The sequence below is a fragment of the Podarcis pityusensis genome (assembly GCF_964106645.2).
Source record: "Podarcis pityusensis genome assembly, chromosome: 15".
Classification (NCBI taxonomy): Eukaryota; Metazoa; Chordata; class Lepidosauria; order Squamata; family Lacertidae; genus Podarcis; species Podarcis pityusensis.
Genome location: NC_138040.1, coordinates 44380357 through 44394518, shown reverse-complemented (window position 1 = coordinate 44394518; position 14162 = coordinate 44380357). Strand labels below are relative to the sequence as shown.

The window sequence follows — 14162 nt, the reverse complement described above, 5'->3', positions numbered from 1 at the left end:
TGCTTGCCATATTTGTTTAATGTGCTATATATAAGGAAAACAAGATTTAAACAGCAGTTTTTGCTAGAAGTAGAAATGTCAAAACTACACTGGGCACTTCCAGCTCACACCCTTATTTAAAGCTGTGCACATGTTTGATTTTGTTTTTCAGAAGTGATTATTTTTTTCATGATTTTATATATATATTTGTACTGTTTTGCTATGGTGCAACATCATGAGAAATAAACTCTTCTGCATCTAACAATGCACATACTTCAAGGGAAAACTGAAAGGTCTTTCCAGATCTCCAGACACTTTTGTGCTGGGGGAAGTTTCCTTCCTAACCTAAAAACTGACAGTCAATCAGATCCCCCAAGTATAATCAGTGGACTCTAATAAAAGGATAGTGGGACAGTCCTGCATCACAGAGCAAACCCTGAAGTGCTCTGCTAAATTCTTCTTCTTCCTTCTTCTTCTTTGGCGATCCCTGGTAGCCGAGGAAGATGGTCTTCCATGAACACGGTTTTAACAGTGAGTCTGTAAGTGACTGTGGAGGCCAATTCTGGATCCACATGTCTTTCCACAGTGGGGACATAGGTTTCCATGCAGGAGTTGATCACGGTGAGGGTTTGCCAAGCATGCCTTCCTCTTAGCACGTTTCTCCCTTTTATCCTGAGTTCGAGTGTCTTCAACTCCCATGATACCTTTGGTAAAGGCTGTTCTCCAACTGGAGCGCTCGCAGGCCAGTGTTTCCCAGTTGTACGTGTTTATACTACATTTTTTTAGATTTGCATTGAGAGAAACTTTGAACCTCTTTTGTTGACCACCAGCATTGCGCTTTCCATTTTTAAGTTCAGAATAGAGTAGTTGCTTTGGAAGATCAGGCATCCACACAACATGACCAGTCCAACAAAGTTGAACTGCTAAATTCATAGCAACACAACACCTCCATATTTATTATTTTTTGCATTATTCACGCACACAGACCCTGGCCTTTCTCTCCTTCCCACAGTTTTGGGCTGATGCAGCTGTCTTTCCTATTTCCTAGGGTCGCTTGCCAGTCAAGTGGATGGCCCCTGAGGCTTTATTTGACAGGATCTACACACACCAGAGTGACGTGTGAGTATCTCTTGGCTACTTTAGACACGAACCTAACCTGAGCCAGTCCATGGAACTATCCAGATTGTCCTGTCTGGCATAACTGGTTGCAGGGCTCAGGCAAAGACCCATGCGATCTTTTCTCAGACTGGAGGTGCCAGGAATTGGAAGAAGGACCTCCTGCCGGGAAGGCAAGGGCTCTGTCCCAGCCCTGAAGCCTCTGCTCCTGCTAGCCATCTGCTCAGACCTCGAGGGTGGAGGGATTGGGGAAAGAGCACCGGGTTTTGGTTCCACAGTATTCACAGTTGCGCTCCAAGACACCAACTGCTCTGGCAACCCACTCCTGAATGGCTCCTTGTGCTCATGGCTCCTCCAAGGAGTGTGTCTTTGCTTGTGGTCCAATTCACACACAACCTTGGTATGCAGGCAACACCCCCTTAAGCCTCCTGGCATCTCCAACTAAGCCCAGTGTGCTGGATACTATTCCCAAAGATGAAATGGATCAGATGTGGTTCATCTTTGCTTAAGGAAATGCTAATTATTATAAGCGGGAAGAGGGTTTTCAGTCTGGCACTGAGGTTTGTTTGAATCCTGCTACTGATTCCAGCCTTATTGTCAGCCCAATACCTTTTCACCTCCACAAGAAGTCTTAAAAAAAATTTAATGAGACCATTTCATGGAGAAGCAGGCCTATTGACAGTCAAGGGAGCTAGGGGTGCTTGAATAATTTGGTTTTTTGCAAATTCCAATAGGGACTGGCCTGGACTAATGTGCAGATTGCAATAAAGTTGTCTTTTGGATTTTTCCCTTCTCAGAATTTTCCAGTTTTTTCCAGTTCAAAAAACATACCTAAATGCTTATGAAATAACATTTTAAGATAAGCTATCCAGCAGGTTTTTCTTTCTCAGCCAAGCAAGCATAACCAAACTACACTGCTACTGCTGTGATTCCTGATGTGCACACGATGCTCAATTTAGAATGTAGGAAGTTCCTTTACTCTGAGCCAGCTTACCTGTACTGGCTACACTGTCTGGCCATGGCTCTCCAATCATTATTCAAACCTTGTAACTTAAAGAATAAAAACCATGAAAGAAATAGCACTGTGAGGAGAGATGTGATCATACGGGAGAGCTGGGGGGGGGGGGGAATGGTTGGAAAAACACATTTTTAAAATACATACCTTTAAAGAAAAGGAAAAAGCTACAAAAATCCAAACGCTAGCTGGAGACCATTTGCAGAAGGGAACTCTCACGTCCTGGTGTCTTCCCACACCTCCCTCCCCCATGTCAGCGCTGGATGAGCTGAGCCAGGCTGCATGTGCAAGAAGTGTCACATCAGAAGGGGGTGCCCTGCTTCTCTGCCACACAGATGTTGTGAGGAGCCCCGTGAGGACTGGACAGGTGAGTTGGGTGGGAGACCCCATTTCCACACACTGTGTCTCTGTTCTTTGGCCAGGTGGTCCTTCGGCGTTCTGCTGTGGGAGATCTTCACGCTGGGAGGGTCGCCATACCCAGGAGTGCCAGTGGAAGAGCTTTTCAAGCTGCTGAAAGAGGGTCACCGAATGGACAAGCCCAGCAACTGCACCAATGAGCTGTGAGTGTCGCCTCCTGGCTCTTTCCCAGGCTGGCATTGTGCTGGACTCAGACAAGGAACACAGATGGGGTTCTTCCAGCCCTGGTCTTCAGTTCTCGTTAAATAATAATAATAATAATAAATTTTATTTATATCCCGCCCTCCCCAGCCGAAGCCGAGCTCAGGGCGGCTAACAACAATCAAATAATCAAACAATCAAATAATCCAACATTCTAAAAACATTTCATTATAAAAATTAATTAAAATCAAATTAATGGCAACCGTTAAGCAAATTCTGTGCAGGTTGCCAGAGGAGGGAGTCAGGCTGCGCCCTGACCAAAGGCCTGGTGGAACAACTCTGTCTTGCAGGCCCTGTCCCGCAGGGCCCTAGTCTCTTGTGACAAAGCGTTCCACCAGATTGGAGCCGCAGCCGAGAAAGCCCTGGCTCTAGTTGAGGCCAGCCTAACCTCTCTGAGGCCTGGGACCTTCAGGATGTTTTTATTTGCAGACCGTAGGTTCCTCTGTGGGGCATACCAGGAGAGGCGGTCCCGTAGGTACGAGGGTCCTAGGCCGTATAGGGCTTTAAAGGTTAAAACCAGCACCTTAAACCTGATCCTGTACTCCACCGGGAGCCAGTGCAGCTGGTATAGTACCGGATGAATGTGATCTCGCAGCAAAGACCCCATAAGGAGTCTCGCCGCGGCATTCTGCACCCGCTGGAGTTTCTGGGTCAGTCTCAAGGGCAGCCCCACGTAGAGCGAGTTACAATAATCCAGTCTGGAGGTGACCGTTGCGTGGATCATAGTGGCTAGGTCAGGGCGAGAGAGATAAGGGGCCAACTGCTTAGCTTGGCGGAGATGAAAAAATGCCGCCTCCATATCTGCGCCTCCATAGAGAGGGAGGTATCGAAGATTACACCCAAACTCTTAACGAACGGTGCTGGCACTAATTGCACCCCCGCAAGAGATGGGAGTTGCCCCCTCAATCCCATATCATCCCGTCCCAGCCAGAGGACCTCTGTCTTCGAAGGATTTAACTTCAACCGGCTCCCACGTAACCATCCAGCCACAGCTTCCAAACATCTGGTCAGTGTGTCTGGGGCCGAGTCAGGATAGCCATCCATCAACAGATAGAGTTGGGTGTCATCGGCATACTGATGGCAGCCCAACCCCAAACTCCGGACAAGCTGGGCGAGGGGGCGCATAAAGATGTTAAAAAGCATTGGGGAGAGTATCGCACCCTGAGGCACTCCACACACCAAGGAGTGGCGCGATGACAATTCCCCCCCCCCCCAAGCGCCACCCTCTGTCCCCAACCAGAGAGAAACGAGCGCAGCCACTGAAGGACTGTGCCCTGGATCCCCACGTCGGCAAGGCGGTGGTCCAGGAGTTCGTGATCGACCATGTCGAAGGCTGCTGACAGGTCTAGAAGAATAAGCAGCCCCGACCCGCCTCGATCCAGCTGCCTCCGGAGATCATCTGTTAGGGCGACCAGAGCCGTCTCGGTCCCATGACCAGCGTGGAAGCCAGACTGGAATGGATCCAGAGCCGATGTTTCATCCAGAAACCTACCAAACTGTTCAGCAACCGCTTTCTCAATCACCTTACCCAGGAATGGAAGATTCGAAACCGGGCGGTAATTGGATAGATCTAAGGGATCTAATGATGTTTTCTTTAAGAGCGGGCGCACCACTGCCTCCTTCAGTTCCCCTGGGAATATCCCGGTGCCAAGGGACAAATTGATGATATCCCCCAGGAGGGCCCGCACCTCGTCTGGACACGCTCTAATCAGCCAAGACGGGCACGGGTCAAGAGGACAGGTGGTGGGCTTTCCAGCTCGAAGGAGTCTGTCCACATCGGCTGGGAATATCCGGTTAAAGTGGTCCAATACTGGACCCGAGGACAGTCGAGGGGCCTCCAGTTCCTTTATTGTATCCAAATTGGCAGGGAGGTCATGGCGGAGCAACAGGACCTTCTCCGCAAAAAAGCTCGCAAATGCCTCACAGCCGTGTGTCAGATTGTTATTTAAATTTGGCTGTCCTTCAAGGGACGTTAAAGACCTAATTATACTAAATAATTGCGCCGGGCGAGAGCTAGCGGATGCAATGGAGGCCAAGAAGTAAGACTTCTTAGCGGCCTTCACTGCCATCTCATAGGTTTTCATAAAAACCCTATAAGATGTCCTTGAGGCTCCATCACGGGCACCCCGCCATACTCGCTCTAGCCGTCTGAGGTCCCGCTTCATTTTCCAAAGCTCCTCGGTAAACCAGGGAGCCCGGTTTCTGCGGGGTCACAGAGGGCGCTTAGGTGCGATCTCATCGATGGCTGCCAGGAGCTGGATATTCCATCCCTCAACAAGCTCAGTCAATGAGTCGCCAGGGGGAGCAAGGTCCCGCAAGGCCTGATGGAATCTATCAGGGTCCATCAGCCTCTGCGGGCGAGCCCAAATCGGCTCGCCACCTAAGCAGGGTGGGGGTGGAAAATCAATCCTGGCTTTCAGAGCGTAGTGATCAGACCATGGCACCTTCATCGAAGGAGACATGATCACATCTATACCGACGCCAAAGATCAAATCCAGCGTGTGGCCTGCTTGATGTGTGGGGGGCCCGAAACAAACTGGGAGAGCCCTAGTGTCGCCATGGAAGACACCAGGTCCAGAGCCTGTGAGGGGGGAGTGGCATCAGCATGGATGTTGAAGTCCCCCAATACCAATAGGTTAGGGAACTCCAAGGCCCAGCCGGCCACCGCCTCCAGCAGGCCTGACAGGGTGGCTGCTGGTGCGCTAGGTGGCCGGTACGCCAGCCAGACAGCCAGGCTCACCTCAGAGCCCCACACTAGGCCAACACATTCAATGCCGGGGATCGATGGCGATGGTAGAGCGTGTTGAAAGCACAGCATGAGGCCAATATATTGTATATTGGGTTTTGTGGGGTGTTTATTTTATTTGCCATTTCTACAGCTCTTAGCCCTTTCCTGGCTCAAAGGCTATTCCTGCTTTGGCCAGAGAGATTCTCAAGTGTTACCAGCTCTGATAGTGGTGCTGTCCGGACAGGACTTTGTTGCAGAATGAGTGGGAGGTGCTCCAAACATACCAGGGCTCGTTCGCCATATCTTGAAGCCAATGAAGTAATACCCATTACCCCCTAAAGAGGAATGCCATGAAAGACCATTAAATCCAGAGTCTAAAAATACCTACCTGCAAAATGGTTCAGAAAGCTTCAGCAAGAATTCTGCTTTGTCAAGGATCAGCCCCTTATGGTCTCTGTGGAAGCATGGGAGGTTGCCTTATACTGAGTCATAGAGTTGGAAGGACCCCAAAGGTTATCTAGTCCAGCCCCCTGCGGTGCAGGAATCTTCCTGCCCAATGTGGGGCTTGACCCTGAGATTAAGAGTCTCAGGCTCTACTGACTGAGCTATACCAGACCATCTGGCTCAGGATTGTCTACACTGACTGGCAGCGGCTCTCCGGGATTTCAGACTGGAGGGGCAGGTTGCCGAGCCCACCCTGGGATGTCTCATGAGCTATGGCCCTCCCCCAAAAACTTCCAGGTGAACAGAAATCCTGGAGGAGATTACATGTGATCTAATCTTCAGTGGTTATGTTAGGGGCTATCCCTGTTTCAGCAGTGTTTGTTTGTTTGTTTGCTGCCTCTCCTTGTGCCCAGGGCAGCTTGGGTTAAATCAAAGACTTCATTAAAATGAATGCAACAGCAACAATACTGGCATTTCAAATCGACACAGCATATATCCAAGTGATCCCTAAACACAACAGATAAAATGTTGGAAAAGGCCATCTCATCTAGCGCCCTGTTTCTCACGGCGTTCTCCCCACTTGCAATTCCCGGCAATTGGCATTCACAGAAGCCATGCCTCTGACCCTGGCCGTTATGGCCGGGGGTTCCCTTCTCCTCCGACCCAAATGCCAAGCAAGTTGGGCTCGTGCTTTCCCCTCCCAGAAGTCAAGAGAGCTGTTGATGCCACCAGGCCTCTTGCTGGAGGCCCTTTCGTAGCCTCGGGGCTGCAGCCGTGGCGTCTCTCTTCCTCCAGATATTTGAACTTGCCACGCAACGGCACCTGAAGCAGAGTGGCTTGGTACGTGGGAGCAAAAGGAAAAAGGGGTGATTTGAGCAATTCTGATCCCAAGGTCAGCCTGTTCCTATGACACAAGTTCCCAGAGATGGTTTTCCTTGCCCGGCTTGCAGGGCCGGCCGGCTGGAGAGCCCCATCGAGCGCAGCCGCCTGGCACAGCAGAACAGAACCCCCGCTGACCGGCAGATGCATATTATGAGCACTGGCAGGAATTCAGCGTTATTTTCCCAGCCCTGCTGAAAGCTGTGCGTGATAATAAACCAAGACTTCATTTCCTTTATATTTTTGTTTTTCTCAGCATGATAATATCCCAAATAGGGGGAGGGGGGTAACTTGGTCTTTTGTCTTGAGCGACTCTCAGTCCCTTCCCAGTTTGTTCTAGCCAGCCTGGCCAGTGGCTGCTGTCAACAGATCCGCCTCCCTCCTTCGCCACACAATGAGGAGGATTGTGGTGCTCAGACCTAAGAAGGGGCTTACACAAAGTGTAGTGAGCAAGTGTTGCTGCAGGCTCAAACAAACACCTTCTGGTGTCGGGGTTCCCTTGGTTAGCCTGCAGAGACAGCCCAGCTGAAAGATCCAGACCCTGCTTCATACTAAATTGCTATTAAATATGCAGTCCTTTTGCATTAGTCTGCATGTTAATAGCAGAAATTAGACTTGCCTTCAGTGCCTTGCAAAATGTTCATCAGTCATTGGTTCATTTGACTCTTATTTATAAAAAGCAGCAACCTTTGATTTACAGGTGGTGTGCATTTATTTACAGCAGTTTAAAAACGTGTGGGGAAGAGAGGGAGGGGGATTTCCGCTGCACAAGCAGTCCTGCTCACACAAGGACTTGATGGGATACAAGCCTGTCACATGCTTTCAGTGAAAATGAAGTTTACAGTTTGCAGGCCTGTGTCTCCCCCCGGAGCCAAGAGGTCTGCTTTAGGCGCAAGTGTGGAACTAAGCAGGTCTCAGTTGTCTGCACTGGAGACCCCCTGTGAACCCCACATGCAGAAGAACCCCACATGCAGAAGAACCCCACATGCAGAAGAACCCCACATGTAACAGAGAAATAAACAGTCTATGATAGACTAGGAAAGACTCGTCACATGTCAGAGGTGGTGGACTGTTGGGTTGAAATAAACGACAGACAGATGGCAAGGTGTCATACGGGAGGCATCTCCCAAGCAGGTCTCGGCGAGTCTCTTTTATTGACTATTACAGCATTACCACATATGTGCTTGTTGCTGATTGGTTAACACAAATACAATGCAAGGGCATTAATCATAAAGGTTGGGAAAGGGAACACGTGGTTACTAGTGATTGATATTGCATGACTTGAAAGAACATAACAATCGCAGTCCGTAGATGTGGTCAACAATGCATTAAGAACAGGTCAGGGTGTGATGCTTCATGAACTCAGTGTGAACTGTACATTCTCAGACTCATGCACAGAGGCAAAAACTTCCCAGCAGTGGACAGAAACCTGGACTTAGATTAGGGTGGAGGACTTTGTTTCAAGGTTCTATGCGATTCGTCATTGTGTCTCAGCTTCCATCTGAAACATTCTTTGTAGGATTGTTGTAAGGATGTATGATCTCAGGAAGATCATGGAGTGTTTGCAAGTTCAGTAAAGTGCAAGTGTCAGGGTAGCCTTGGCCAACCTGGTGCCCTCCAGATGGTGCTTTGGACCCCCATCCCCGCCACCACAACTTGTAGTCCAAAACATCTGCAGGGCACCAAGTGGGATGGAGAAGGGCGTCAGGAGAAAGTGCTGAGACTGGGTTGGTTCATCTCGTTGAACAACCTCTTTCCAACGGTGGCAAACCAAGTGCCCCAGAGAAGTCTGCAGGAAGGATGGGGAATCTTTTTGGAGCCAAAAGCCACATCACCCTGGTGGAAAGCTGTTGGGCATTGCATTCCAGTAGTGGAGGCTGTCAGACCAGCAAAAAAATCCCACACCCTTCACACAGACACACATGCGGGTTATTTCCCATGGAAACAGAGGCATTTATTTAATTCTTGCCAACTCTACTCAAGTTTCACCTTCCATTCTCTCCAATTTTCTTTTTTTACAAAATATGTAAAAAATAATGTCAAATAACGTCAACACACAGCTGAACTGCAGTCTAAAACTTCAAAATACAGTTGCATCCTGAAAATTGCATGCATGCAATCACAAAATGCATGGGCCCTTCTTGCATATGTGCTCCTGTGTCATTTCCCACTCTGCTTTGATCTTGCGGATTAATGAGCTACAGTTGCTGGTTTTGCAAAACATCAGAGGTTTGTTCTTCCCTCTCAGTTGCTGCCCTGAGCAGCTGATGGCCTTAGGGGATGTAGAGAGCATTCCCTGGCATCCATACCAGACCTGGGGGTGATTGCCTTCTTATGCTCCATGCCCACCAAATCTGGCTTTGATGGAATCTGTTGCTTTTGTTGAACCTGTGTATAAAATAGCCATTTCATGGGCTTGTCCATGTTCTGTTACGTGTCCCGCAACTCTGTGCTAAACGTTTTTCATCCGGTTCTCTTATTCTCTCTGTAAAGGTACATGATGATGCGAGATTGCTGGCATGCTGTTCCCTCCCAGAGACCCACATTTAAGCAACTGGTAGAAGACTTAGACAGGATTGTGGCCATGACCTCTAACCAGGTAAAATACATCTTTTTCCAAAGACTGTACGCTCCTGGGTGTCATTCTGTCTGTCTGCAAGGTTGCAGGGAGCCGCTTCCTGGACTAACCATTGATTCAAAGCTCAATGCTTTGAGTCCCCTGGGGACTCTGGCTTTTGGGGCCGACCAGGTCTTCTGTCTGGCTTTGGCTCCTGCTGCTGAGTGCTGCAACTAATTCCAGTGTTTCTTGGGGAGAGTCGCTGGAGCACACTCTATTTTGATACCTTTGTTCTGTTAGGCCCAATTTTCCCTGGGTGTGGGAAAATTCGGGGTGAAGTGATTCACTGTTGCTTTAATGCCCCTTTCTCTTTCTACTGACATTTGTCTCTTGGGGCTCCCCTCTCCTCTCCGAGGCCTCCAGACCCTGGGATGGCCAGTGCTTAAGCCCTCATGGCTCTTTCCTTCCCTCTAGGAATACCTGGACCTTTCCATGCCATTGGACCAGTATTCTCCTAGTTTTCCAGACACCCGCAGCTCCACCTGCTCTTCAGGAGAGGACTCTGTGTTTTCCCACGACCCCCTCCCCGATGAACCTTGCCTCCCCAAGCACCCACCTCAGCTTGCCAATGGAGGACTCAAAAGGCGCTGAGACTCCAACTTCTGTGGGACGTTTGCAAACCCTCCGTGTACACAAGCGTAGCGTGTTTGTGTGCATGTGTTGAGTGTGTGTGTGTGTGTGTGTGTGTGTGCGCGCACTTCGCTTCCAGCTGGACTGGTGGTGGAGCACCACATGGGGCAGCCATCAGCCCCCTTCCAGCTGCCATAGTCATGATCTGCAGAGACTCCATTTTGAATAACCAAACCCACACCGCCCCCTTCTTCTCAAAGCTGCCATGATTGCAAGTCCTTGACCTCTGGAAGAGGAGCTCACAGGGAATCTGTGCTTGAATATTTCCCATGAACTTGAGTTGAACTGCGTCCCCTGCCCCCCTTTTGGCCAGTGACAAAACAAAAAGGCAGAGCCAGACACCTGGGCTTCAATAGCAACCTGCTGCCACTTCTCTGAAAAGGACTCTGGGGAGAACAACATTCCTTTGGAGAGAGTGGGCATTTTCTGCTCTCTACTTCCAAATGCAAGCAACAAAACCTCTTCACAGCTCAAGAAGCTGACAGCTAAGCCTGAGGTACAAAGCCTGTGGCCCACGGACACTCTGGATTCAGCTGTCAACTGGGAAGTCTTAAATTCAGCCAAGCGGCGGCGGCAGCACCTGTGGCTGGAGGGCCTGCTGCGTCTGTGATGCCAGTCAGGATGGCGCAGCGCACTTCTGCGCATGCTTGTGCTGGGACCAAGCCTTCTAGCCCAGCAGGACTTCCTCCCAGGAAAACAGGCATAGGGCACAGCCCTGGTTTGTGCTTTGTGGACCAAACTTGGGAAGTGACCAGGAACCCCAAGGCCTGGGGTATCTTCACAGCACTTGACGCGAAACAGAGAGGTTGCAGCCCAACAAAGCCAGTGCTCGGAAGAGTCTTTTTTTTTTAATTAAACAAGCTTATGTACATAGCTGCAAAATGTATAAATATGAAATATATATTTACATGTCTTTTTTTTAAGAAAATTTGCTGTTTACCAGAGTTAATATCACTTTGGTAGTAAGTTACTAGTGGCTGGTAGGTATCAGTTGCTATAAAAACAAATCATATATTTTGCTACTTTTGCTGGTTTTTTGTTTTGTTTTAAATTATGTTCTAAAACTTATTTCAATTTAGGTACTTCAATAAAATTGCTGCTGCTTCAGTTTTATATGGGGTTATATTAAACAGTGATTTTTGTTGGTTAATGTTGATTTCCTTTTGGAAAGCTATTATGAAATTATCTCCCTCCTTTCTTAGGCTCCTCCTCCCTTCCCTGCCATTGATTTCTGCCCCGGCCACCGAGTGCAGCCTTTGGATTTGGTGCCCAGCAGGAGGACAGTCAGTTCACCTTATTGGCGCAAGAAAAGGGTGTCTGTGTGCCAATGGTTCAATTTCTAGGTTCAGAATCTTGGTCCGCAGTGGGGCTGAAGCCCCATGAGGACGAGGAACCCTTTTCCAGCCATGTCTGTGCATTTCTTTGATGTTTTGCAGCTAGAAATGGCTCTTGCCCTTTGGGGGGGTAGAAAGTGATGTTGCCAGAGCAAGCTCTTCCCAGCTGCGTTTTGACATCCTTTTGCTCTGGCAACTTGGAACCCAGAGCAAAACCAGCTCAAGAGCTGCCTCTGGCCCTGCTCCCGGCTTCTCATGATGCTTGGGTCAGCCCCAGCGTCTTTGTTTTGTCCAAACAAACTTTTCCCCTGCCCAGGCAGTGCCAAGGAAGAACTCCACGAGTGCCTTAAAATGAGCTGTGGAAACTTGCATGTCCATACAAGATGAGAGGAAGTGCACTCGTCCCTCCCTCCCTCCCTCCCTATCTTCCATGGGAGCAACCTAGCAAATTAGTCAGAATTCTTCATTTCCTACCAGTTCTTTTCCAATAGCTAGTTTAGCCCTGAAGCCTTATCCGGGTCTCCTCTAAAGCAGCCGGGAACACCTGAACTAGAACTGCACATTTTGAGCCATGAGGTAGGGCAAGACCATTCCTTGTGCCCAGTGCTATTTTTCAAGAAAAGGAGGCACCAGAACTCACCATGAATGCATTCTGTGTTCTCTTAGAACGGTGATGGGGCCCACCTGAGAGGGGCCAGAACTGAGTTCCGGCTGGAAAAAAAGCCCTGTTTGCACCAATACTTTAAGCTCTTCCAGCACTCACTATATCAGCCATTGCCAACCTGGTGCCCTCCTGATGTGTTGGGTTACAGCTGCCATCAGCTGGGGTTGATGGCCATTACAGCCAAAAATATCTGGAAGGCACTATGTTGGGAAGACTGCTCTAATTTTCACGTTCCCCAAATAATCGACATGGCCCTTGGCTTCCAGAATGGCATGCAGACTCCCAAGCCCTCTTCCTGCTTTCTCCCCCAGTCTAGACTAAGAAACAAGAGTTTGCTTTCTGTTCCTCAGTGGTATCTTGGAAGCCAGAGCCATGCCAGTCATACTTGAAAGCTTGCCCTGCCTTTGTATAGAGTCAGATTATTGTGCTTTTTAAAAATTCTGTAACAAATCTGGTGGTATTGTAATTTATTTTTTATTTTTAAAGATTTTAACAGAGTCCTGCAACCCTCCTTGACATTAGCTGATATTCTTGTTCCCTCTCCCCTTTGTGTGCCTTCTTTTTCTTATGGGGAAAATGAGAATAAACCATGCAAATTTATGTAAATGTTACATATCTTATTTGAAGTCCAGAATCTGTGGGTTTCAGCCTGTGGGCTTGAACATCTGGAAGCCAAGAGCAGCTAGGCTTCTGGCTTGGAGGATCCACTCTCCCCCCCCCCCCCCCAGTTGGAAGAAGTCATGACATGGTACTGTGTAGTCACTTCAGGGCAGCACAGAGGAGGAGACACTCGCAGAACGACTGCTTGGGGCACAGGAAAGAAAGGCCATTAAATGTTCTGTTCATCTCAGCAGCAGCAGCAGATCAACCTAACAATCCACACATGACAATAATGCATGTTGTTAAGAAGCTAAGCATTTAGAAGTCTTTCTAGAAAAATTAACACATTTTACAAAGCAGAAAGAGAGTCAGGTGTAGCAGTTAAGAGTGCTCTATTAGGTCTTGGGGGACCAGGGTTCAAATCTCCATGCAGCTGTGAAAGTGATGTTGGGCCAGTCACTGTCTTCTAGCCTCACCTACTTTACAAAGTTGTTTTGAGCATATACACACCATATTCAGCTCCTTGGAAGAAAGGTGAATGTAAAGGGACCCCTGACCATTAGATCCAGTCATGGCTGACTCTGGGGTTGCGGCTCTCATCTCGCTTTACTGGCCGAGGGAGCCGGCGTACAGCTTCCGGGTCATGTGGCCAGCATGACTAAGCTGCTTCTGGCGAACCAGAGCAGTGCACGGAAACGCCATTTACCTTCCCGCCGGAGTGGTACCTATTTATCTACTTGCACTTTGACATGCTTTCGAACTGCTAGGTTGGCAGGAGCAGGGACTGAGCAATGGGAACTCACCCCGTCGTGGGGATTCGAACCGCTGACCTCCTGATCGGCAAGCACTAGGTTCTGTGGTTTAACCCACAGTGCCACCCGCGTCCCATGAAAGAAAGGTAGAGTGCCTTAAACATAAGGCTAGTCCCAAGGACCATAATTGAATCCATGGCAGAGCAGATAACTCCAAAAGTGAGCCAAGCCACAAACTGTGATGCTACTTAAACACATGCATTATATGTGCTTAAGGAATTAAGCAGTGAAGCCACAAGACAGATGGGCACGGGTATAAATGTGCACATAAGCCAGACATACATACTCGCAACCTGTCCATAGCAAACTCAGCACAGGAGAAGACCTGCAGACTGCACAAAACACATAAGAAAAGGGATTCTCTGTCTACCTGCACCCTGGAAATGCCTTAGCACTCTGCTCACACCAAGTTCATGCAACCTCTCTTGCACCCACGGGCCTCCAGAGCAGTCAGGAAGAGGCATGTGGTGGCAGGTCGAGGTGTCCCCAGCCATCCCAAGTTCAACTGCTGCTCCTGGAACAAGGGGTGGCATCTAGTCTAGCCTTATGTTCTCAGAGCAGCCGGCCAGCTGCCTCTGGCCAGGTCATATCATAAGCAGGACATGAACACAAAGCCTCCCCCCTTGATTTCACGCCTTTGGGGGCTACAGCACGTAAGAATTTTTATTTCTTTAGAGAGAGAGAGAAAAGGGCAGCTGAGAAAGAGGGGGTGGCCTTGCCACCAGG

General features: G+C 49.0%; 1 protein-coding gene across 3 annotated transcripts in view; it reads left to right on the top strand.

Moving 5' to 3' along the window:
* Positions 1-12630, top strand: part of FGFR1 (fibroblast growth factor receptor 1) — a 110033-nt gene extending 97403 nt beyond the window's left edge. For all 3 annotated transcript variants that reach the window (XM_080982372.1, XM_080982373.1, XM_080982374.1), the window contains 4 exons: positions 1028-1098; positions 2533-2670; positions 9273-9378; positions 9811-12630. In XM_080982372.1, the coding sequence (XP_080838498.1) occupies positions 1028-1098; positions 2533-2670; positions 9273-9378; positions 9811-9987 (492 nt within the window). In that variant the 3' untranslated portion in view covers positions 9988-12630. The remainder of the gene's footprint in view (positions 1-1027; positions 1099-2532; positions 2671-9272; positions 9379-9810) is intronic.
* The last annotated feature ends 1532 nt before the right edge of the window (positions 12631-14162 follow it).